The sequence below is a fragment of the Chrysoperla carnea genome, chromosome 1 (genome assembly GCF_905475395.1).
Source record: "Chrysoperla carnea chromosome 1, inChrCarn1.1, whole genome shotgun sequence".
In the NCBI taxonomy this organism is placed as follows: Eukaryota; Metazoa; Arthropoda; class Insecta; order Neuroptera; family Chrysopidae; genus Chrysoperla; species Chrysoperla carnea.
Window position 1 is genome coordinate 54470567 of NC_058337.1, and position 23869 is coordinate 54494435.

A 23869-nucleotide genomic window follows, 5' to 3' on the forward strand; every position below is an offset into this window, starting at 1 on the left:
ACGGATATGGATCCCCCCTCAATATTCTATGAATTTTTATTTGTTTAGTTCTTTTAAGTAATCATGTAGTTGAGATTATATTGTAATTTTTACAAATATAGTTTGTAGTTGTCGAAGAAGTCTTGATAAAGAGACGAAATGTCCAACTTGATCAAATGTACTCTTCTGAGTTGATACTCCAAGTTCAACTTCCGTTATGTGTAATGCGTGATGTTTCACACGTATATTAACTGCGTAATGTATTTTGGGTAATGTTTGCTAAATTCGTAGCCGCGTTTTATATACATGAATGAAAGAATATCTTTTTTGTGAGATCTGACGTCTCTCCAATATATATATGATCGTTTTAATAATATTATAAAGTAAAAAATCATAGCACTATTGTGATTGCCGCTACTGGAATCTAATTAAAATCAAAGTAGATTATATTTGTACTAATTTTGCTATAAAAATGAACAATTGTCTAATAGTTTTCATATTCAGTAAGAATTAATTAGTAATCACACTTGTAAAAATGAAACTTTCATTAATATTAGGAGTTCTTGCTGTATTGGCAAGCCAATCAGGTAAGTGACATTAAAACAAAAAGTATTATTGACATAATTAAAATTTTAACTCATGTGTCTAATATTAAATTATATTTACATTTACAGCTGGAAAATTCATAAAATACAATCCACGATTGGATGGTCGTATTGTGGGTGGGGAAGATACTACCATTGAAGAGTACCCATACCAAATTTCATTGGAATACTTTGGTAGTCACCGTTGTGGTGGTTCAGTCATAAGTGAAACTGTGATTTTAACAGCTGCCCATTGCACTTCTGGAATTTCAGCTTCATACTTGAAAGTTCGTGCTGGTACCTCCAAAAAAGGTAGTGGTGGTGTTCTAGTTCAAGTTGAAAAAGTATACGTCAATGAAAAGTACAATCCATATAACATTGATTTTGACGTATCCTTGCTTGTATTGGCTCAACCATTAAGTTTCTCTGCTCAAATTCAACCAATAGCATTACCCGGCGAGGAAGAATATTTGGATGAACCAGAATTAAGTGTAATTACCGGCTGGGGTGCCCTAAGTGTAAGTACAATTTAGTATATTTTTGATTGTATTACTTCTGATTCGCTTTCTCCATGTGTTTGCTTGGATTACCCGAATTAACCATAGAATTTAAGAAACTTCCATTGGTTTATTTTGGATAGCATATGGTATTTCTGCTCCTAATTTTCATAATTTATTGAATTCTAGTCTGGAGGACCATCACCATCTCAATTGCAAAAAGTGATTGTACCAATTGTTTCACAAGATAAATGTGTTGAAGCATACGCCAATTATGAAGTAACTGAACGTATGATCTGCGCTGGAGTATTAGGCGAAGGTGGCAAAGATGCATGCCAAGGTGACTCTGGTGGTCCATTAGTATCAAACGGTAAAATTCATGGCATTACTTCATGGGGTCTTGGATGTGCTCAAAGAGATTATCCAGGTGTTTATACTCGTGTTACTGCTGTACGAGACTGGATTCGTGAAAAAGTGGGCTTGTAAATTATTGAAATATGACAAAATGACGTTTTTTTAATTAAAATAAATTATTGCTAAGAAACTTTTTGTGTTATTTTATTACTTTGAAAAAAGTTGACTTTAAACAAAAAAAAATAAACATATTAAGCTCCGATGACAAAATGTCGTTCGTCTTTCGGTCAGAAAATTTCAACTTTTTCATTGCAACTCTCTGTAAAATCAGAAAACGGCCCTCAAAATTACGTTTTTCTATTCTATACATCCTTAAAAGATGGAATTTTCACTAATACTTGGAAAATTGCATGCCCTACATTGCAACTCGTCGAAACTAAATAGATACAAATAAAGAAGTCCACTGCCTAAAAAATGAGAAAAGTAGCAACTTCGCTTCCCTTATATTTCTATTTTTGTTAGAAAAACGGGATTTTCTGTATTGGGTGGTGAATTTCTTCAAACTATTGAGGTTATTATTTCTTCAAATTATTGAGCATCGCTACACCTATGCTCACTACCAATATATAAAATAAAGTCTGTGTTTGTGCACTTGCAAAATATTAGTATGTAGGAAATATCATATTAATGACGCATTAAAGGTCAATGAATGGTAAAGGTAAATGAATGTTTATAAAACAATGACTTTTTAGGGTACCTGGCTCAAAATGATCATATGAGTGTGTAGAACAAAGTAATATTGATTAGAAAGTGTGTTTTTAAAATGTAGTCCTTAGGTTTTTTTTTTACTGGTTAGGTTTTTACCTCGAAAACCAGTTATAATTAATGGATTTTGATTTTCTGGATTTTCTGAAATTCTTATACTAATAAGTAAAAAGTTTACCTGTTAAAACATTCCGGTAATGTTTTTATATCCTGTGTATATGATATATTTATATATATACTAATTTTAATCCCAAGTTTATAAAAAAACAAAATTTTTATAGCGTGCTCACGACGTAAAAAATGAATTTCTCGTAAATGAGCCACATAGGTCAATTGGATCTTGGTTAAAGATAGAACAAAAGTGTAAATGGAAAAAATGTTCCTTAAAAAAATAAATAACTTTTGTTTGAAACAGTTTTTCGTAAAGACCACTGTGTACTCGTGGGTCTTACACCGACACCACAGTTTCTATACAGGGTATTTCAGTAATTAACTCAAATGTTTGCTTACACTTAATATAAGAGAATTGAAAGAAATTTCACTTGCATCAGCACTATCAATCCGGACCTGATGGATTCATGTCAAACGCCTTAGCCAATTTGGCTATACGAGCTCCAGACATAGAGTGTAATTTTTACACTCTAAAATTATAGTAGATTAATCGAAATGTTAAGGAAGAAACTGGGAAATGATAATATTTTCTCGTATCAAGCATCAGGCGATGTTGATACATTAATAATACAAACAGCAATTAATATTGGAACAGTAAATGCTGAAGATATTGAGTGTCTTTTAACAGCCTTAACACCTCCTCATAGAGAAGTACTTTTCTTAAAGGTACGATACTCGCAAAACTCTTTTCTAATAAAAGCCTTGAACAAAAACTACCAATGTGAAAGCAATTATTTTGTTTTTACTAGACGTAAGCGTTTTATATAGAGGATAAAAATAAATTAGCTAAATTGTTCAGAAGCCGTATAGATTTTCAAAATGCTGCCATTATCTTTACTGATGAAAGTTCCGGCGTTGCTGTTTTTTTTTTTTTTTTTTGTAATCGGGTATTTCATGCATTTTAGCATTATATAGTGTTCCTGAAAATAAAGAAAATGTAAATAAATTTCGATGCCAATCACTTCTTAAGGCTCCAAGTAAAAATACCTCTGTCAACTTATTTCATTGGTACCTACACGGGTTGCTACTAGAGAACATATAAGAAGAGTGTATTTACAAGTAAAGTTGTGTATGGTACATCAAAAGTTGCCAACAGAATGCAGATGGAAAGAAAAGAAAGTGGGATTAGTGCCAGCTACGATGAACCAACAACGAGCTGTAAATGGAATGTACTATACCAGAAGTAGCATCATTTTTATAGGACAGGTGTTAAAAAAATCAGTGAAAATCAACATTTGGCAGATTTAATTATGGAAATGACCTGTGTAGAAAGTGTTAAATCTTTCGCCAGTGTGCTCTCGGCGGGTAAACAGTGGTCTTTATGAAAAAATGTTTCAAAAAATGTTTAATTTTCGTTCTATCTCTAACGGTTTACAAGATGTGTCCTATAGACCCAAGACCCAATTGATCTATTTTGCTCATTTACGAACGCATGCTTACTTTCTACGTCCTGAGCACACTATTAAAATTTCAGCTTGATAAGTCTATTCGTTTTTGAGTTATCGTGTTCATCGACGGACAGACGGATAAATGGGCAACCGGATATTGATTATTAAGGTGATTTTATGAACACCGTTACTAAACTTTTGTTCGTATCATCAATATTTCTAAGTGTTACAAATTTGTGATTAAAATTTGTATACCTTGATAAATATATAATATACACAGGATAAAAAAATGGAAGCAGAAGTTTTAACAAGTAAAATTTTTACTTATTAGTATAAGAAAATCCAGAAAAATCAATGACCATTCACTATAACTGGGTTCCGTCATTTTTGATTTATGATGCCTAATTGCCTCGACTAATGGGCACGTTTTTATGTTCGCACAAAATATTTCTGCTGAAAAATCATTTGAAATTTGAAAAAACTTGGGGTCAAAACATTGGACCTGAAACAATGAGGTATTTTAAGTAAATGAGCAAAATAATTTAATTGGGTCCAGGGTTTGTAGGACCGATCTTGTAAACCAATAGAGGTTGACCAAAAGATGTAGCGTAAAAAATGTTTCTTATAAAAAAAATAACAACTTTTGTTTGAAACATTTCTTTGTAAACATCACTGGTTACCCGTGAGGTCGGAGGACAAAACTTTGGTGTCTATTTTCTCCGAAACTATAAAAGATAGGGAGATGAAAATTAGCAGATAGCTCCAACTAGTGGTCTTATAAAATATTAATAAAAATTTTAATAACAATTTTCGAAAACTAAATAAATGCCGACCGAAAGTCTGCCATAATTCTGTGTTGGTTTTCTCTCTTAATTTATAAAAAAATTATGCAAACACTAACATTCGACACTTTCTATACAGGATATTTCAACAATCAACTCAGTCAATTGTTTTTTTCACTTATTTTATCATATTTTGTTTAGAAACATATGAGATGTAACTGTATATTGAATAGCTCAATACCTTGGAATTTTCCATAGGTAAGGTAATAAAATTGATGTAAATAACACAAGACATATATATTCAATAATTTATTTCAATTAAAAAAAACGCCATTTTGTCATATTTCATTAATTTACAAGTCCACTTTTTCACGAATCCAGTCTCGTACAGCAGTAACACGAGTATAAACACCTGGATAATCTCTTTGAGCACATCCAAGACCCCATGAAGTAATGCCATGAATTTTACCGTTTGATACTAATGGACCACCAGAGTCACCTTGGCATGCATCTTTGCCACCTTCGCCTAATACTCCAGCGCAGATCATACGTTCAGTTACTTCATAATTGGCGTATGCTTCAACACATTTATCTTGTGAAACAATTGGTACAATCACTTTTTGCAATTGAGAAGGTGATGGTCCTCCAGACTAGAATTCAATAAATTATAAAAATTAGGGACAGAAATGCCAAATGGGGAATTGAATCAAGCAAACACACGGACAAAGACGATCAGAAATAGAGGTCATACAATCAAAAGTATACTAAATTGTACTTACACTTAGGGCACCCCAGCCGGTAATTACACTTAATTCTGGTTCATCCAAATATTCTTCCTCGCCGGGTAATGCTATTGGTTGAATTTGAGCAGAGAAACTTAATGGTTGAGCCAATACAAGCAAGGATACGTCAAAATCAATGTTATATGGATTGTACTTTTCATTGACGTATACTTTTTCAACTTGAACTAGAACACCACCACTACCTTTTTTGGAGGTACCAGCACGAACTTTCAAGTATGAAGCTGAAATTCCAGAAGTGCAATGGGCAGCTGTTAAAATCACAGTTTCACTTATGACTGAACCACCACAACGGTGACTACCAAAGTATTCCAATGAAATTTGGTATGGGTACTCTTCAATGGTAGTATCTTCCCCACCCACAATACGTCCATCCAATCGTGGATTGTATTTTATGAATTTTCCAGCTGTGAACAAAAATACAATTTACTAAATGAATTCAAATTTTATCAGTTTAAAATATTTTTGTGTTGTAATAATTTCACTTACCTGATTGGCTAGCCAATACAGCAAGAACTCCAAATATTAAAGTCAATTTCATTTTCCCAAGCGTACAAGCAGTTATTTCACAAGGAATATAAAATATCTTCTTAAAAACATTCTATTTTATAGGACATTGAGTATAATTTAATCTTTTTTGATATTGCGTAAATGCCAGAAGCGGCATCCAAGTAAATATTAAACTTAATGATTAATACATAAGTAAAATTTTACACTTTATATCTAAATTAATTTGCAAAACAATTATCGAATGTTTCGAGAAGAAGAGCTCGCTTTAAAACAGGTGATGTCGACACCATATTACACCATTATAAACGAGAAAAATTTTGGCGCCAGCCTTTGAGAAAAAGTTACAATGACGTTTATTACACTCGACATAAAAATCGCCGCTTGGTTAAATTACTTTCAAAAAATTCAAATATGGTCTCTGCAAATTCGAAATTACTTTCACAGTACGTAGTTAGCCAAAATAAGTTCTCTAGAGAAAAACACATACGGCAAGAAAGGTTCAAGCTCTTCATATATTGAGCTACATTGAGATTCTTGGAAAATAATTAGATACTTTTTATCATCCTTTCAAACCCCGGCACAAAGTGGTGGAAAGAGATTAAAAATATCACTTCGTATTCAAAAAGTACAAGGTACAAGTATCCGAATGTGTTTTAGACAATCCCGACAAAACTGTTTTTCTAGAAGGTATAGACGTTTCAAATTTCGCAAATGCTTAAGGCACAGTTGAGAATTTTTTGTTTTAAGTTTCATTTTTTAAACACCTGACTTCGTTTTAAAAGGGAGGTGTGCAACTTGATATAACAACATTAACCAAACTAGCTTACCACTGTTTCACAAAAATCGCATGAATTATATATGTGACAACTAAAATTTATTTAATATTTTATGAAGGAAGCCCTTAAAATGATTGAGGAGCTGAAATAATCATCGAAAATGTTAATAAAACATATAGAGGATATCACAATGGTCCGCTCGCCTCCGAGTGAATGTTGGAACTGTCAAAACTTGCTCTTCACTCTATCTACCAAGTACTTAGAACGTAGTTCTAGCACCGAAACGGTGTTAAATCTTTCCTTACAAAAAGCGTTAATAAATTATTCTACATTTAAACTAATTTATTTAGAAGTTCCTTAGGTCATTCAGACACCGCCACTGTATTTTGTTTGAAATTGGAATGTTATTTTGGGAATACTGATTGTTAATCTTGACGCATTATGCTTAAAAAATTGCCGAATAAATTTATAAATATTTTTATCTGTCAAGAAATCAATGTTTTTAATTGTAGGTATTAACCAAAATAATCAACTTAAGTATTGTTTAAAAAAGTTTTGAATTCAAATTAATCTTTATTATTTTTTCTGCATAAAAGTTATATATATCTGATCATCGATAACAACCATCGATGTCGGACATTATCAAGGTATCATTTGAATCTACAAAAAGCATCCATTTTGGCTTAAAATATCCAAAAAAATTTTCAATTTCATAATTTTCTCAGTAGTTCAAACTACAATTATACACCAAAAAGAAGTTTGCGGTCGTGGGACCGCTGTTTGGAACGAAATTCCTTACGAAGCTGTACAGAAACAAATGTAAACGTAAATACATATAGGTAATCTGTTCAATCTGTGGTGTCAAGTAGGCAGGGTTTCAAGACGCGCATAATTATAGTGCACGAATATTTGGATACATATGCATAGCTAGTTTTTGATATAAATAGTACAAAAATGGCAAAATTCGTGCACTATAATTATGTGCGTCTTGAAACCCTGCCTACTTGACACTACAAGTTCAACAGATTACCTATATGTATTTAATAAACGTTTTGGTGTTTAATTGTAATTTGAACATTTATAAAAATTATAAAATTCAAAATTTGATATTGAAAGCCAAAATGAATGCTTTTTGTAGATTTAAATGATACCTTGATAATCTCCGACATCGATATTTGTTATCGATAATCAGATATATGTAACTTTTATGCAGAAAAAATAATAAAAGATTAATTGGAATTCAAAAATTTTTTTAAACAATGCTTAAGTTGATTATTTTGGTTAATATTTACAATTAAAAACATTGATTTGTTGACAGATAAATATATTTATTAATATATTCGGCGATTTTTTTAGCATAATGCGTCAAGATTTACAATCAATATTCCTAAAATAACATTCCTATTGTAAGCAAAATACAGTGGCGGTGTCTGAATGAACTAAAGAAGTTCTAAATAAATTAGTTTAAGTGCGAATAGTAATTTATTAACGCCCTTTGTAAGGAAACATTTAACACCGTTTCGGTGCTAGAACTACGTTCTAAGTACTTGGTAGATAGAGTGAAGAGCAGGTTTTGGCAGTTCCAACATTCACTCAGAGGCGAGTGGCTTATTGTGATATCCTCTATATGTTTTATCAACATTTTCTCTGATTATTTCAGCTCCTCAATCATTTCAAGAGCCTCCTTCATAATATAACATTCACCACACCAGACTATCACTAATTTCAGTTGTCACGGAGCGAATTAAAATTTTGAGTTAATTGTATTTTGAATTATATAACGTTGCTTTTAATAGGGAATATTCATGTATTTTTTTTATATTTTAATTCATTGTTTACATCGTTATAACAAAGTAAAAAACATAAATACTGCTTAAAAATGCTGTATTTAAGTGAAAAAAAATATTTAAAATACATTATAATTTTGAAATATTTAAATTTACAACACGGAATTTATACTCGTTATTATTAAGTTTTGTAATAAAAAGCCGTAGAATAGTATAATTTAATGAAATACCATATAAAATGTAAGTAATATATTAATCATAGATATTAATCATACAGTATGTCAACAAATTTGACAAGCCCGTACTTTGATGTCACGTCCGTATAAAAATTTGAATTTCCGTTTTAGAAATTTTTAAATGCCCTCACTAAATTTGTACTTTTATTTATTAATTTTAAGTAATTGAAAAAATATGAATTACTATAATAATGGTTTAGTTGAAATGTCCAGTCATTAGAGTTACGGAAGAAAAATATTTGAACCGAATTTAAATTTCAGGAATATTCCCTATTATTTGAATCTATCAACTTGCTACTTTTTCTTATCAACTAACCTGAAAAGTATTAGCAGCGAAAGAAAGCGTACTAGCGTGTAGGTATACGTATTTCTGTGTCACAAAAAACGCATATTTTAGTATAATATATACTCTATGTAAATCCGTGCGATTTTTGTGAAACAGTGGTACGCTAGTTTAGTTACTCTTGTAATATCAAATTGCACACCTCCCATTTAAAACGAAGTCAGGTGTCTAAAAATATTAAATTTAAAACAAAAAACTCTCAACTGTGCCTTTTAACAGAAAAAAAAAACAACAATTGCGAAATTTGAAACGTCTATATCTTCTCGAAAAAAAGTTTTATCGGTATTATCTAAAACACATTTGGATACTAGCACCTTGAAATTTTTGAATACGAAGGCGAAATTTTTAATTTCTTTCCACCACTTTGTGCCGGGGTTTGAAAGGATGATAAAAAGTATCGAAGTATTTTCTAAGAACTTTGAAAGCGTAGACGAAGGGCAAAAATTATTTTTAAGAAGCCCAATATATGCATTCAAGAGCTTGTACCTTCCTTGCCGTACGAGGTTTTCTCTAGAGAACTTTTTTTGGCTTAGTTAGCTTAGTTACTATTAGAGTTATAGATGTCTTACTTGCCACATATATTTAAATTTTTTGAAAGTAATTTAACTAAAGGGCGATGAACAAAATTATACAAAATCATTTCAACTTTTCTTCAAAGGCTGGCGCCAAAATTGTTCTCGTTTACAATGGTGCAATATGGTGTCGACATCAAATGTTTTAAAGCGAGCTCTTCTTCTCGAAACATTCGATAATTGTTTTGCAAATTAATTTAGATATAAAGTGTAAAATTTTATATATTAATCATTAAGTTTAATATTTACTTGGATGCCGCTTCTGGCATTTACGCAATATCAAAAAAGATTAAATTATACTCAATGTCCTATAAAATAGAATGTTTTTAAGAAGATATTTTATATTCCTTGTGAAATAACTGCTTATACGCTTGGGAAAATGAAATTGACTTTAATATTTGGAGTTCTTGCTGTATTGGCTAGCCAATCAGGTAAGTGAAATTATTACAACACAAAAATATTTTAAACTGATAAAATTTGAATTCATTTAGTAAATTGTATTTTTGTTCACAGCTGGAAAATTCATAAAATACAATCCACGATTGGATGGACGTATTGTGGGTGGGGAAGATACTACCATTGAAGAGTACCCATACCAAATTTCATTGGAATACTTTGGTAGTCACCGTTGTGGTGGTTCAGTCATAAGTGAAACTGTGATTTTAACAGCTGCCCATTGTACTTCTGGAATTCCAGCTTCTTACTTAAAAGTTCGTGCTGGTACTTCCAGAAAAGGTAGTGGTGGTGTTCTAGTTCAAGTTGAAAAAGTATACGTCAATGAAAAGTACAATCCATATAACATTGATTTTGACGTATCCTTGCTTGTATTGGCTCAACCATTAAGTTTCTCTGCTCAAATTCAACCAATAGCATTACCCGGCGAGGAAGAATATTTGGATGAACCAGAATTAAGTGTAATTACCGGCTGGGGTGCCCTAAGTGTAAGTACAATTTAGTATACTTTTGATTGTATGACTTCTATTTCTGATTCGTCTTTCTCCGTGTGTTTGCTTGATTCAATTCCCCATTTGGCATTTCTGTCCTTAATTTTCATAATTTATTGAATTCTAGTCTGGAGGACCATCACCATCTCAATTGCAAAAAGTGATTGTACCAATTGTTTCACAAGATAAATGTGTTGAAGCATACGCCAATTATGAAGTAACTGAACGTATGATCTGCGCTGGAGTATTAGGCGAAGGTGGCAAAGACGCATGCCAAGGTGACTCTGGTGGTCCATTAGTATCAAACGGTAAAATTCATGGCATTACTTCATGGGGTCTTGGATGTGCTCAAAGAGATTATCCAGGTGTTTATACTCGTGTTACTGCTGTACGAGACTGGATTCGTGAAAAAGTGGACTTGTAAATTAATGAAATATGACAAAATGGCGTTTTTTTTTAATTAAAATAAAATATTGCATATATATGTTTTGTGTTATTTATATCAATTTTATTACCTTACCTATGGAAAATTCCAAGGTATGGAGCAATTTTATATACAGTTACATTTCATAAGTACATACAGTTACATCACAAAATATTATAAAATAAATGAAAACAAACAATTGACTGAGTTGATTGTTGAAACATTCTGTATAGAAAGTGTCTCAAAGCTTGCATAATTTTTCTATAAATTAAGAGAGTTTAAAAAACCAACACATTTATGGCGGATATTATCTAGAATTTTTTTTCGTTGAAGTTACCTGCAATTTTTTATATCCCTGTCTTTTATAGTTTTGGAGAAAATGGACACTAAAGCTTTGTCCTAATTTTCGACCTCAGGAGTAACTGGAGATATTTACGAAGAAATGTTTCAAACAAAAGTTGTTAAATTTTTTATAAGAAGCATTTTTTACATTTAAACTTTTGGTCTATCTTTAACGGCTTACAAGAGGGATCCGATAGACTCAGGACCCAATTAAACTATTTTGCTCATTTACGAATTCAATCTCACTTGTTACGTGCTGAGCACGCTATAAAAATTTAAAGCAACTACTATCTCACATTATACGGCGGTATTTAAAGAAATATAATCAAAATTTCATAATTGCTTTCTCAGCTCTAGTTTGTTTCCACAAAATTCTTAACGGCATCTTAAAGCCAACATCATTTATCGATATCATTTTCCATTAGAAAAAGGTTGTATACTATGACCAGTTTTTGGTACTTGTTGAGTGTTTCGATTTCAGTAATAGGTATACACAAAACTTCAGAGGAGACATTTACTTAGTTCGAAAGCAAATCGAATCATAACAAATATTTTGAATGTAATTGGGAAAATGGTATTGTTTTATATTATATAAAGATGTTTGCTTTTTCCAAAACCTCCAAGAAAATTTAATTTATTGAAAATTCAAGTGTAATCTTTTAATCTAGTTGCGTGGTGTGCAATAATACAGGTTACACTCGATCAACTTTGATTGGATCATGAGGATATTTTAAAGCTTTTCTCGTTACTGGTAAGAGATGGGAACCACTTGAAATTGGAAAGTTTTTCCTCATAAAAAACTCAAATTTTCTATCTATACTATACAAACATCTATACCAAAAAGGTTTTCGAATTTGTTCCTCATATAGGGATATTGGAGTTGCTCCTTTGAGTTTCAATTTACATTTTTTCCAAAACTTAAAATTCGGTCTAAAATTAAAAATTGTTTGTCCAAATTAAATATTTTTAGCGTATTTTTACATTCAACTTCTGCCTCACATACTTCATACTTCAAAAAAAAAGTTGCCAGTAATAAATATTAGTTTTATTATAAGGAAAAACTTTCTAAATAATAACCTTAGTATGATTAAGGGCTTCTGGAATGGGGACTATAGGGATTATATTCTTTCAGAAAATCAAAAAATTTAAATAGCACAAAATTCTAGGATAGAATTACTACCTACAAAGTGCATTATAACACTATTCAAAGAGTAATAATTTATTGAATATCGAACCGCAAAATTTTGGTTTCTGGATTTTGAATGTTAAGGTCAAGTTATTATCCTTACTGTCGTCAAAAACTATGCTTTATGCATAGTTTTTGAGGACAGTGACAACTAAAAAACACAATGGAGTGATTTTAGATATATATAGATATAAAAAATAACATGCTTTAAAAACAAAAATTAGGAAAGGAAATAGGAAATTTATGAATTTGTATGAAAGTTAATCAGATAAATTTTTCAATAATCATAATTTCAGGAGATACTGTTATCTAAAAAAATAATCATAATAGTAACTGCATAGAGTAAATACAAGTGAAAAACCTTCTTGAGTAAAAAACATTTCCGGTGCCTTCAACTGTCTCTTATCGAGATTAAAGTAATAAAAATTGAATAAATATTAAAAAAAGACAGAAAATGGACGTTAAACTTTATAAGAATCATTCAAAATAAATCTTTGGATAAATTATGTTAATTTTTTGGAAATCATACAATAAATGCAGGTTAAATCTCAGTATGATTACGAATCCATTCCCGTAACAATGGAACAACTAAATAAACACCCGGATAATTTTTATCAGCACATCCAACACCCCATGAAGTAATACCAAACAATTTATGATTTGAATTAAACGGACCTCCAGAGTCACCTTGACACGCATCTTTACCACCGGTATTTAAAAATCCTGCACAAAACATGCGAGGGGTAATTGGAAATTCTTTTTCATATGTTGAAACACATTTTTCTTGTGGTATAATTGGAACACCAACTTTTTGTAATGTTTTTGACTTCACTCCATCTTCCTAAAAATATAGTAAAAAAAATACTACACAAAATATTAAAAAATAAATATCAAAACAAGTTGCAACCTTCAAATGACCCCAACCACTTATTATTCCCACTTGACCAGTTGTAAGGGTTTCATTAGCATTTGGCAAAGCAATTGCTTGTATTTTGTTTGTAAAATTCAAAGGTGTTTCTAGCTAAAACAATTTTAATGAATTTTTTGTATTTTATAGTAGGTACTCTAATTTACCTCAAGAATTGCTGCATCATAATCCGAATTCTGGTCATTATAGTTTTCGTGTATGTTCGATTTTTTAACTTTTCTTATTTCTCCATCAGTTTGCAGAAATGTTGATCCTGCTCGAACTTGTAATCCTGGTATTTTCACACCGTCTAAGCAGTGAGCAGCTGTTAAAATATACCGATCACTGATTATAGAGCCGCCACAAATTAACTGTCGTTGGGATTCTAACGCAACTTGGTAAGGAAAATCTTCTATTGAAGCCTCTGAGCCACCCACAATTTTCATACGTAGTCTTGATTTTCTTAATTCTGATTAAATGGACATCTTATTTGGTAAATAGTTCTCTAACTTTTTACAATTTAGTGTTTGGATTCAGAAGTTGAATATTCTAGATAGCATTATTTAAAAAAATTTGAACATTGTGATAAAATTAGCTCTCTTTTTTTCGTTGGAATTTTAGCTAATAAAATTGTAGGAGATGATAAAAATTTGTCAGTAATTATTTTAAAAATAAGCCAGTAAAAGTTTTCGAATTAGCTGTAATTGATCCCGATCCGTTTATTTTTCTAGGGGATACAAGCTGTGTTAATGTTGCTCTTAGATATGAATCTAATCTTTTTGAATTGATTGAATCTTTTTGGTGACCAGTTTTTTAAATTATTGTACCATTCATATTTATATTATTCATATTTATATTTTACATAATGAGGTGTAAATTCAGGTAAAATTAAACTTATGCATTTTCAATATCACTGAAAACCATTGTGAAATTTTCAAATTCACGTTCAGGAAAAATAATAGTCAGGGGATTGTCAGATGAAAATTTAATCACAATTTTTTTTTTTGATATCAGAAATTTTTTTGTTAATTTATTTGTTTCTTATGTTTCCATAAAGTTTTGTAATAAAATTAAATTTATCAGTTGCAAAAAAATTCATATATTTAAAATTTTTTTTTTTTTTACAGGTACTTGAACACTAGGTACTATTGTTGTTTTACTAAAACATTATACTTTTTATACGATGAAAACGATCAACTTTATGGAAAAATATAAAGAGACACCTTTTTTGTGTAAAAAAACCCTTTCACCAAACTTCGGGATTTCTTTTTATTTTTTCCAAGAACTAATATATGCAAACAAAAAATTATCATATGAAGTACGCAAAAGTACAAATGTTTTCGGTTTCTCTCCGTGGTGCATATGTTTAAATTTTCATAAAAAATAACCCATTTCTTTTAAAATATCTATTTTTAATGTTTTTTCTGAAAAGAGTGGAAGTAAGGTTCTGATTCCGGTGAGGTCTGGAATTTTTACTCATCGCTGGTCATTATTGATCAACTAAAGATCATTGATTTGATTAATTTTATTTGTTGATTTATTCCGTTTGCTTTAATTTTTCCTATCAAATAAGAACAAATACTTCACTTACCAGCAATTTGAATTTGAAAACTTATGAATACTAAACACAAATAAAAAATGAAACACATTTTGATTTCAGTTTACAGAAACTCTTATCGATTGATTTAAAGCATGATTATATTCAATTTTTTACAGATTTTGATTTTGGAAATAAAAATTTTATTAGTATTTCAAAGCGTTTTATTTTTAATTAGTTTAGTAATTTAATTATTATAATTACAAATTTTATAAATCTTACTTACTAAAATATGTTTATGTTACAAAGGCGCGCAAACAATGCAAAGCTGGCTCGCGAAGTAAATTATTTAAAAAATATAAAATTACCAACAAAATATTATTTGTCTCACATAAATGAGTCACCTCGACACAATATGATTTAAATATTTGTAGTGCGGGATGAAAAACTTTCCGATATATGTTGCCCTTCAGGTATTTTGTTTCTTCTCTCCACTCAAAGAATCTCTTGGATTTTCTTCAATATAGCACATGCAGCTTCCTTTGCTATACTGAAATCTAGTGAAAATGAAATTAATAGTCAAGTCAATTCTTTTGACTTTTCCGGTATTTTAGCTACTAACATCTACAACTGCAATAAATTTTTTGAGAAAACCTTTCAAATAAGTAAGTTGTCGTTCCTTTTTATTAGAAACTAATATCATTTGGAAGTCATAATTCATCGTATCTCGGCTGAATTGTTTTTTATTGCAAGACAACCACCGGGAAAGGCTTTGCATTGATCGTGCACTGTACATTATGTTAAGTCTTCGTGTTTTAGTTTCAAATACGTGCATGTAACCGTATCCATTCTCTAATAGATGTTACACGGACAAAAACACCTGGATATTTACTGTCAGCGCATCCATATCCCCATGATGTGATACCATATAATTTACCATTTGCTACCAAAGGTCCACCAGAGTCACCTTGACACGCATCCTTTCCGCCAATCCCGTATAAACCCGCGCATAACATATTTGGCGTTACAATACCGATCGAAGAATAGGCCTGAATACATTTCAATTGATTTACAATTGGTATTTCAACTTTTTGTAAAACTTGGGGTAGATAAATACCACCTGGCTAAAAATTAAAGAGTTCTGGAATAATACATATTTATAATCTATTATCAAATAAAATATTACTGGATTTCTTTAAAATTAAGTATACGTAATACACAGTATACTGTGAAATATTAGTAATACATTAATTTCTAAGCATTGCTACTTACATGTAAATATCCCCATCCAGTAACTGTTACCAGATCATTGTCTTTTAAATTTTCTGCTTCTTCGGGTAGTGATATTGGTTGAATTTGTTGAGAATACTCTAATGATGTTTTTAGCTATCAGAAGAAAATATATTACCTACTAAAAACTAATCTAAATATCTAGAGAATAAATTACGAGAAGTTAATGACAACAAAGTAAGCGGCAGTTTTATATATACATAATTTGCTGCGGTTCAGGATACCTGGATAACGGTTTGTTGGTTATTGAAATTAACGAATCGATAAAATTTTTGAAAACTCTTTTAAGGCAAGCTGGGCAACGAATATTTTTTTAGTATTTAAATCTTTCTTTTAAGTCAATGAATTTACGATAATAAATTTAATTTATTAGTCTTTAAGTTTACATTAAGTTTGAAGTTTTCAAAAAAGCTGGAAATTTAAGAAGTTATTTTTTCATTTTTATTCATCGCGGAAGGAACAAATAAAAAGGAGGTAAGATTTTGCGGCCTTGGCTATCGAAAAACAAGACTCATAAAACTTGTGGAAGAATACAGCGATTTCCACGGTTTGTAATTCAACAATTTTGCTAGATCGATCCGAAATTAATTACACAAATTTTACACGGAACTTTTCTCTGATACAACGAGATGTTTTTTTATCAAACTAAATAAACAGCTCCTAATTAAAATATTCTGTAGTAAATTTAAAATTTTGATAATTGTTTTCATATTACGTACCACAAGTAGTGCTACATCATAATCAAAATTCATGTTAGCACCATTATGAAGAATTATACTTTTAATTTCATGAACCGTTCCACCTTTTTCTCTGTTTGTGGTTCCAGCGCGTACCACTAATTTCTGTTCTGGATTTGATACACAATGTGCCGCTGTGATTATTACATCGGAACTAATTATTGCACCTCCACAATAATGACCCACAGAGTCTTCTAAAGATACTTGATATGGGAATTGTTCGATTGTTGTATTTTCACCACCTACAATTTTCCCCTCCAATTGACGATGTATTTTGACATATCTGGGTGCTTTAATTAGAAAAACAAAATTTGTTTTAATTATAATTCCAACAAAATACTATTTATACTACCGCTTGAAACAATCAGCATCAAAATAATGCACTGTAATAATAAAATCTTCATTGTTATCTGATTAGCCTAGTAAATTTTATGCGACTTGATAAGTTTTAATTAAAATTCTTCCCTTTTATAGACATATTTTTAATTTAATTTTTTAGTCCGAGAGTATCTCTAATATAGAAATTATAAGAAATCACAATAATAGATACGGTCCTATGGTGCAAAAGACGATACCATCCTGTAACATAATCCTAATATTCATTTATATGAAGCAAACTAACTCCTCAGTGTATTATCTGCTAATTAATTCCTTTATTTTTACTTTAATTTAACGTTACCTTTTCTTTCCATAACGGTATTTACGCGTCTCTTCTTCGATGGAATATACAGAAGCTATGATTGTGAGTGTTGGTAGAATTTTTTTTCAAAAGAAGTACGAACTAAATTAATTTTTTTCTCATTAGTACATTTTTATATTAATAAACAATATTTATTTATATTAATTATTATATCAATGAACAATGTTTCTAAATAGATTAAGCCAAAATATTTTTGTGAAAAGGCTATACTGTCGTTGCGTCTTATTTATTTTTCATTCCTCAAGGCAATACTCTTGATATACCGAACCAGGATTAATGCGGTTGATTATGATGAAAAAGGCTTGATGTTATTGCATTGCAATGGATATAGTAAATTAATTTCCTATATCCATTGCAATGCAATAACATTAAATTTAATGGCCATATTGCTTTGACAGAAGTATGACACAAACATCCGCTTGGACAAAAATTTAGTAAAAAAAAAAGTTATTTTTTGCAGTTTACAGATTTTTATTAATGATCGAGTGACGATTTTTAAGTATAAATAAATGATCAACAAACTTAAGTTTATTGGTAATTCCCTGACTATAACATAGGAAAGAAGATAAGAAACTCAACAAGATATTTTAATGTATCAAGAAATTGATAAAATATGTAAATAATGAATACTCACCTACATTTAAAAATATTTTACTCTTGAAAATCATGAACTTTGATAAAAGAACTGCCTTGGCTAACCCAGCTTCTTTTATTTAATACCCACTGACATTCAAAATAAGAGAAATACAGTATTTCTTATTCTCGGTGAGAGTTTTCCCCGTCATTCAAGTTTCGTGCATTTGAATAGCAAAATAACGCAAACTAAGAACAAATCGACCTTTGTGTTTAAAAAACGTTAGTTCGGATTAAATTGCAGAAATTAGTATCCGGGTTCAGATCAATTCTTTTTTTTATTCTCAAAAGACTTTATTGAATAAAATTACAATGCAATATAATCATCCATTGTATGCATTTGAATCAAGAAAACAAAACTGTAAGAGACGTGTAATCTCAAAGTGATATAATGTAAATTTTTTAGAGGTTCATATTTCATTAAAAGTTTCTTTCAAAACTTTAAAGCTTATCACTTTAATTCCTCACTGATTGAAGTTATGTTTCAATTTGTTCATAAATCCATTGCCGCACAGCAACTATCCGTAAAAATACAAATGGATATGGGCTAGAACAATTTCCTAATTTCCATGAAACAAGCCCATGTAATTTTCGTAAAACTATCAACGGTCCACCGCTATCACCAAAACATGGACCAGTCATTTCATTGCCCTCACAACCTGGAGGGACATTAAGAGCTTGTGGTATGGCGCATAAATGTCGATAGGTTAATTCAATATGGTCTTGTACTTTCACTTGGCACACCATATCTGGTAGCAAGCTTAAGTCCAACGATTGAAGTTCTTTCTCGCGATTCCAACTGCTAGACTGCAATTGTGTATAATAAAATAAAATTAGATTTTTGGTCAGATATTAAGGATAGTTTGTGTCAACATTGAAACATTTTCTGTCCACAAATTGGTCTCCAGTGTCCCATATATTGAATATTAAATAAATCCTATTATGAGAGTTATTATAAATCCTATGATCTATCGAAATATACGATCACGTGACTCTTATGCCGCACATTTCATGTTATAACCAATATTGCCAAATAGCAGCAAACTGAATTTTAAGTATCCTTTCGGTAGATATTATCTTATTCGAAAGCATACTTAAGAGACTAGTCTGCTTACATTTTCGGATTAAAGAAAATATACAGAAAACCAAGACATATAATAAGGGTTTACAAAAAAAGTTTCGTGCAAAAGTTGTGTAACAATTTATTATGGATCGATCTAGCCCAGTTCGATGTCAAAAAATTGTAAAATAAATTATTTATTGGAAAAAAATCGTTAACAATCGCTTTTTTTTTAAATGCCCGTATTTCTTTGTAAAACTTGTTTTGTTTTTTGACGAAATTTGGTGAAAATCTATCTCTTAATAAGCCAAAGAAGAGCGTTCGTTCTATTGAGAAGTATTTTCAAAAAAAGAAAAAAAAAACATTTTTTGGCTTTAAATTTTCTGCAATAGTTGTGCAAAATGTGGGGATATTCCGCGCTTTATTAATTAATCGGTATTATTTGTAATATCAGTCGAAAAACTGTTGAAGAATTGAAATTTTATAAAATTTTTTTTAAAGCCGTGCCATGATAGCTAGTATTTTTTAAATTTTCAGAGTCAAAAAAATGCGTTAGATATTAGGGTGCCACGCAACGTCTTCTTTCTTTAAAAAAAACAAAAACACAATTTGTAAAGTATTTGACAAGCGAAATTTACGTCTCCAAATTTCAAAATTTGAAAAAATACCAGGTATCACAAAGCTGTAAACAATTTTATATAATTTTAACTCTTAAAAATAATTAATGTTTTTTTAAGAAAAAAAAACCGACTTTTTGACAGATATTATTTGGCATATTACCGATTAGTTAATGAAGGGAGAAATATCTACCCGTACAGTTGAAGAAAATTTTAAGCCAAGAAGCCAAAGAAAATAAATAAATCATGAAGCGTTCATTATTTATTTATTGGAGTTTTAAAAGACTTTTCTTTGAAAAAATTGATTTTTGCAAAAAGTATATATCTCAAATTTACAAAAAAGCTCTTCTTTGGCTTACTAAGGGCTTTTTCACGAAGTTTCTTTTTTTTTTTAATTGAGTGTTTTTTTGTTAACTTATTGCGTTTTTTAACGGTTATTTTTTCAATAAATAATTTATTTAACATTTTTTTAAATCGTACTTTTTGAAATCGCAGGTTAGATCGATCCAAAATAAACAATTGCACTTTTGTATGAAACTTTTTTGATGCAAATCCTTTTTTTTTATGAAAATTAATAAACCCGGATTCACCAACTTTGGCGGTTATTTTTTATCAAACCCCCAAATTTTAGTTTATAAAAAAATTATGCATTAAATTCTAGAGATAATTTCCAAATTTTTACATGTCTTGGTTTCCTATAGATTGGTTACGTAAAACGAAGATTGCGAACAAAATGGATAGACTAGATTATAAGAGTTTGAATGTTGACATAAACGATATTTTGTCCATAAAAATACTTACAATACCCCAACCAAGAACTTTAGCTGTTGCAGGAGGGATTATATTTTCAAAAATATATGGCAATCTGATCGTTTCAATATGTTCACCCAACTCAAACATTCCTTCGATCTAAAATTCATAGAAAAATTGCTGTATTTTTTAACAAAGTTCGATATAAAACCAAGAGCTATTGTTTGGATTTGAAACAACGCACGTGGGCGGTAAAAATAGGTTTGAATATATATTTTTGTACATTAAATAAAAAATGGAATGATTTAAATAGTGACACAACAAGGGAGTGATTGCTGACAGTCTGCGATTCCTTTTTCATTCACCGCTTTTACTTAAATTTCAAACAGTTTTCTCGAAAGTTTATAAAAAAAAGATCATATGTTTATTCAAATTCATACAGAATTGAGGAGCCCTTTTGTTTTGGTTTTCGAAAATTTCGAACATTTTTGAAAGAATTTTCTAATATTTGAAATGGAACCGAAAGTTTTACCTATGCTAATTTGTGCCCTCGCGGGTAGGCAATTACTTTTACGAAAAAATGTTTCAAACAAAAGTTGTTAATTTTTTTTAAGGAAATTTTTATACATTTTAAATTTTTGATCCTGGTTTACAAGATCCAAATGACTAATGTTGCTCGTTTACGAAACCAAATTCTCTTTTTACGTCTTCGTTTTCTCGAATTCGTTGGCCACCTATCTTTTTTCTTTTTTGAGTTATCGTGATCACGGACGGATATAAAAGGACAGATGGAATTGACTAATTAGATGATTTTATGAGAAACTATGTCAAATCTTTGTTCCTATCATTAATATTTCTAAACGTTACAAACTTGAGACTAATATTAGTACACCTTGATATATAATTCATAAATACAGGGTACAAAAATGTCTATTTTTTCTTAGATGGCGAATAACTTGAATTTGCGAATATCGAATATGAATTAAAGCGTATTTTAAAGAGAAATTAATTAGCTTTCGAGTACTTTTACAAGATTTCTTCCAAACACTGTACATTCACAAAAATTAGTAAACATTAAGGAAACATTTTGTTCACCCTTTCAAATATCGGTAAAAGACGATGAAAACATTTTCGATCTTCTGGCTATAAAATAAGCTTTAGTATAAAGCCAGGAGTATTCCTGGAAGGTCATTCTTTCAAGACAAATAGTTATTTAAACTAAAGTAAAGAAATTTTGCTTTGCTAGCGAACTATTTGCTAAAAAACTTTTACTAGGAATTAATAAGCTTTCGAGAATTTTATAGAGTTACTTATAAAAAAATTTTTACACCCAAAGTACAAGGTTTTTAGAAAATAGGGAATAAATTTTTTCCATTTCAACCCTCAGAATATAGTCGAATGGTGTGGAGTAAAACCCCGGATTCGAAAACAAGAAAATACTATATTATTTATAAAAAATTTAATACATATTTTAACTCTTCCGATTTTATGTACCTACATAGTGATATATCTCTAAAACGCACCTTTTGGTCGCTTAGCACTGGAGTTTTTTTAATTAATATACTTTCATTCTTAGCCAACAAACTCAAACTATATGTATTTATTGCGGGTTTTTTCAGTGATTTGCAACTAATCATATGCGCTTGGGACTTACCGCACAAAATTGAGAAATAAGGATTATGCTTATTTAGAACAATCAAAACGATCAACACGATCTTCTTGTTACAATTAGTAAGACCACTAGCAATTAAAGAAATTTTTATTTTCATTTAAAGGAACTTACCACAATTAATGCTACGTCAAAATCCATAGTCGTTGGGTTGTATGATGGATGTAATATAAATTCTCGAATTTCGAATACATAACCTAAACTTCCTTTAACAGATGCGCCAGCTCGAATGTTGTAATGCTGGCGATTATGGGGATCAAAAATACATTGTTGTGTAGTTACTACTACAGTTTTACTAATTATTCCTCCAGCACAAACATACATAGTTTTATACTCAATTTGAGCTACATAGGGATATACATCAATCGATGTTTGAGCACCGTTCATTATTCTTCGACTATATTCTATTTCATTTTCCATTAATTTTTCCAGAGGAATTTTCACATTTCTATAAATACTCTCACCTAATAAAAAAAATCATAAGAAAGACAGCTCTATCACTAAAGTCATATTTCTCCCTCATTTAATGTTTATTATTGTTAGATGCATTTGAAGCAAGCAAAAATGGTATTTTAAACATTTGCATTTACAAAACAATTTGTAACAAACATAAAAAATGGTAAAAAAGGGCTGTGAAATCGACACCCCCAAACGGCATATCTCTACTTATTTTTTAACTGTAATCCGATTCATAACCTCTAGGTCCTGAATCGGATTTATAACACACCACCTTCTCTCCCTTGACCTCGGATACAGTTTATATCCGAAAAATATTTTTCGGGTTTGTTAATTTCTTTCATAATAATTATTTAAAAAACTTACCAAATACCTTTGAGACCAAATGAATGTTAGCAAAAAAGAATAAAAAAAGTTTAATGTCCATCTTGAAATTGATCTCTATGAAATTTCAAGAATACTTAACATTTGTGAATATTTGAATCACTAAATTAGTTGTAATTTGATTTGATTTTGGTTCATTAAACTAATTTTATATAAAAATAAATTAGCTTAGACGTACCTTAACTAACACTAATTACCTTGAGGTAATTACACGCATTAAAGTATTTAATTCAATAAAGGAATTATTAAATGTTAATTTTTAAGATTAACCCTTGGTTTCCATATAGTTTATAAGATAAGGAGAATCAATCTAAAATTGGGTTCGAGCTTCAAGTGACGAAGCGAGTACCAACGTGCAAATCAAATGTCCAAAAATATTCGGTTACGTTTGACTCAATTTTAGAAACACTTTTCAAGATGACAACATCGTTTCTAGCTCTAGATCAAAATCCTTTAAACTAGAAATAATAGAGCTGAGAAAAGGGCTATAGTGGTAGTATATTTCACTGATCTCATAAAAGGGAGTTAAAATAGTGCACATTACTATTAGTAGACTACCTTAGCAGGGATAGACAACCTAAAATCTTGTATTTACCCCCTTTTATCGTCGTATCGTCTACTATTTTCTCGAAAATTTTTTCCTGTTTAAATATCTCAATGGTACAGGTAGGTATTTTTTCTAGATTTCA

The 23869-nt window shown here is 30.3% G+C and overlaps 3 protein-coding genes across 3 annotated transcripts; 1 reads left to right on the forward strand and 2 right to left on the reverse strand.

Annotated features, from left to right (window-relative positions):
- The first annotated feature begins 471 nt into the window (after positions 1-471).
- On the forward strand, positions 472-10958 carry LOC123305877 (ovochymase-2-like). The gene is made up of 7 exons (XM_044887719.1): positions 472-566; positions 654-1081; positions 1250-1545; positions 2833-3016; positions 9864-9975; positions 10058-10485; positions 10616-10958. The coding sequence occupies exons 1-7, from the start codon at positions 515-517 to the stop codon at positions 10910-10912; spliced, it is 1797 nt and encodes a 598-aa protein (XP_044743654.1). The 5' UTR covers positions 472-514; the 3' UTR covers positions 10913-10958.
- LOC123305732 (trypsin-7-like) lies at positions 4829-5880 on the reverse strand. Its single transcript, XM_044887533.1, has 3 exons — positions 5810-5880; positions 5300-5727; positions 4829-5170 (listed from the first exon to the last, which is right to left on the reverse strand). The coding sequence occupies exons 1-3, from the start codon at positions 5859-5861 to the stop codon at positions 4874-4876; spliced, it is 777 nt and encodes a 258-aa protein (XP_044743468.1). The 5' UTR covers positions 5862-5880; the 3' UTR covers positions 4829-4873.
- Positions 10959-12831: 1873 nt separating the features above from the next.
- Positions 12832-23272, reverse strand: LOC123305731 (trypsin 3A1-like). The gene is made up of 4 exons (XM_044887532.1): positions 23163-23272; positions 22455-22804; positions 13348-13461; positions 12832-13281 (listed from the first exon to the last, which is right to left on the reverse strand). Exons 1-4 carry the CDS (start codon positions 23221-23223, stop codon positions 12982-12984), a joined length of 825 nt encoding a protein of 274 aa, XP_044743467.1. The 5' UTR covers positions 23224-23272; the 3' UTR covers positions 12832-12981.
- Between the last annotated feature and the right edge of the window lie 597 nt (positions 23273-23869).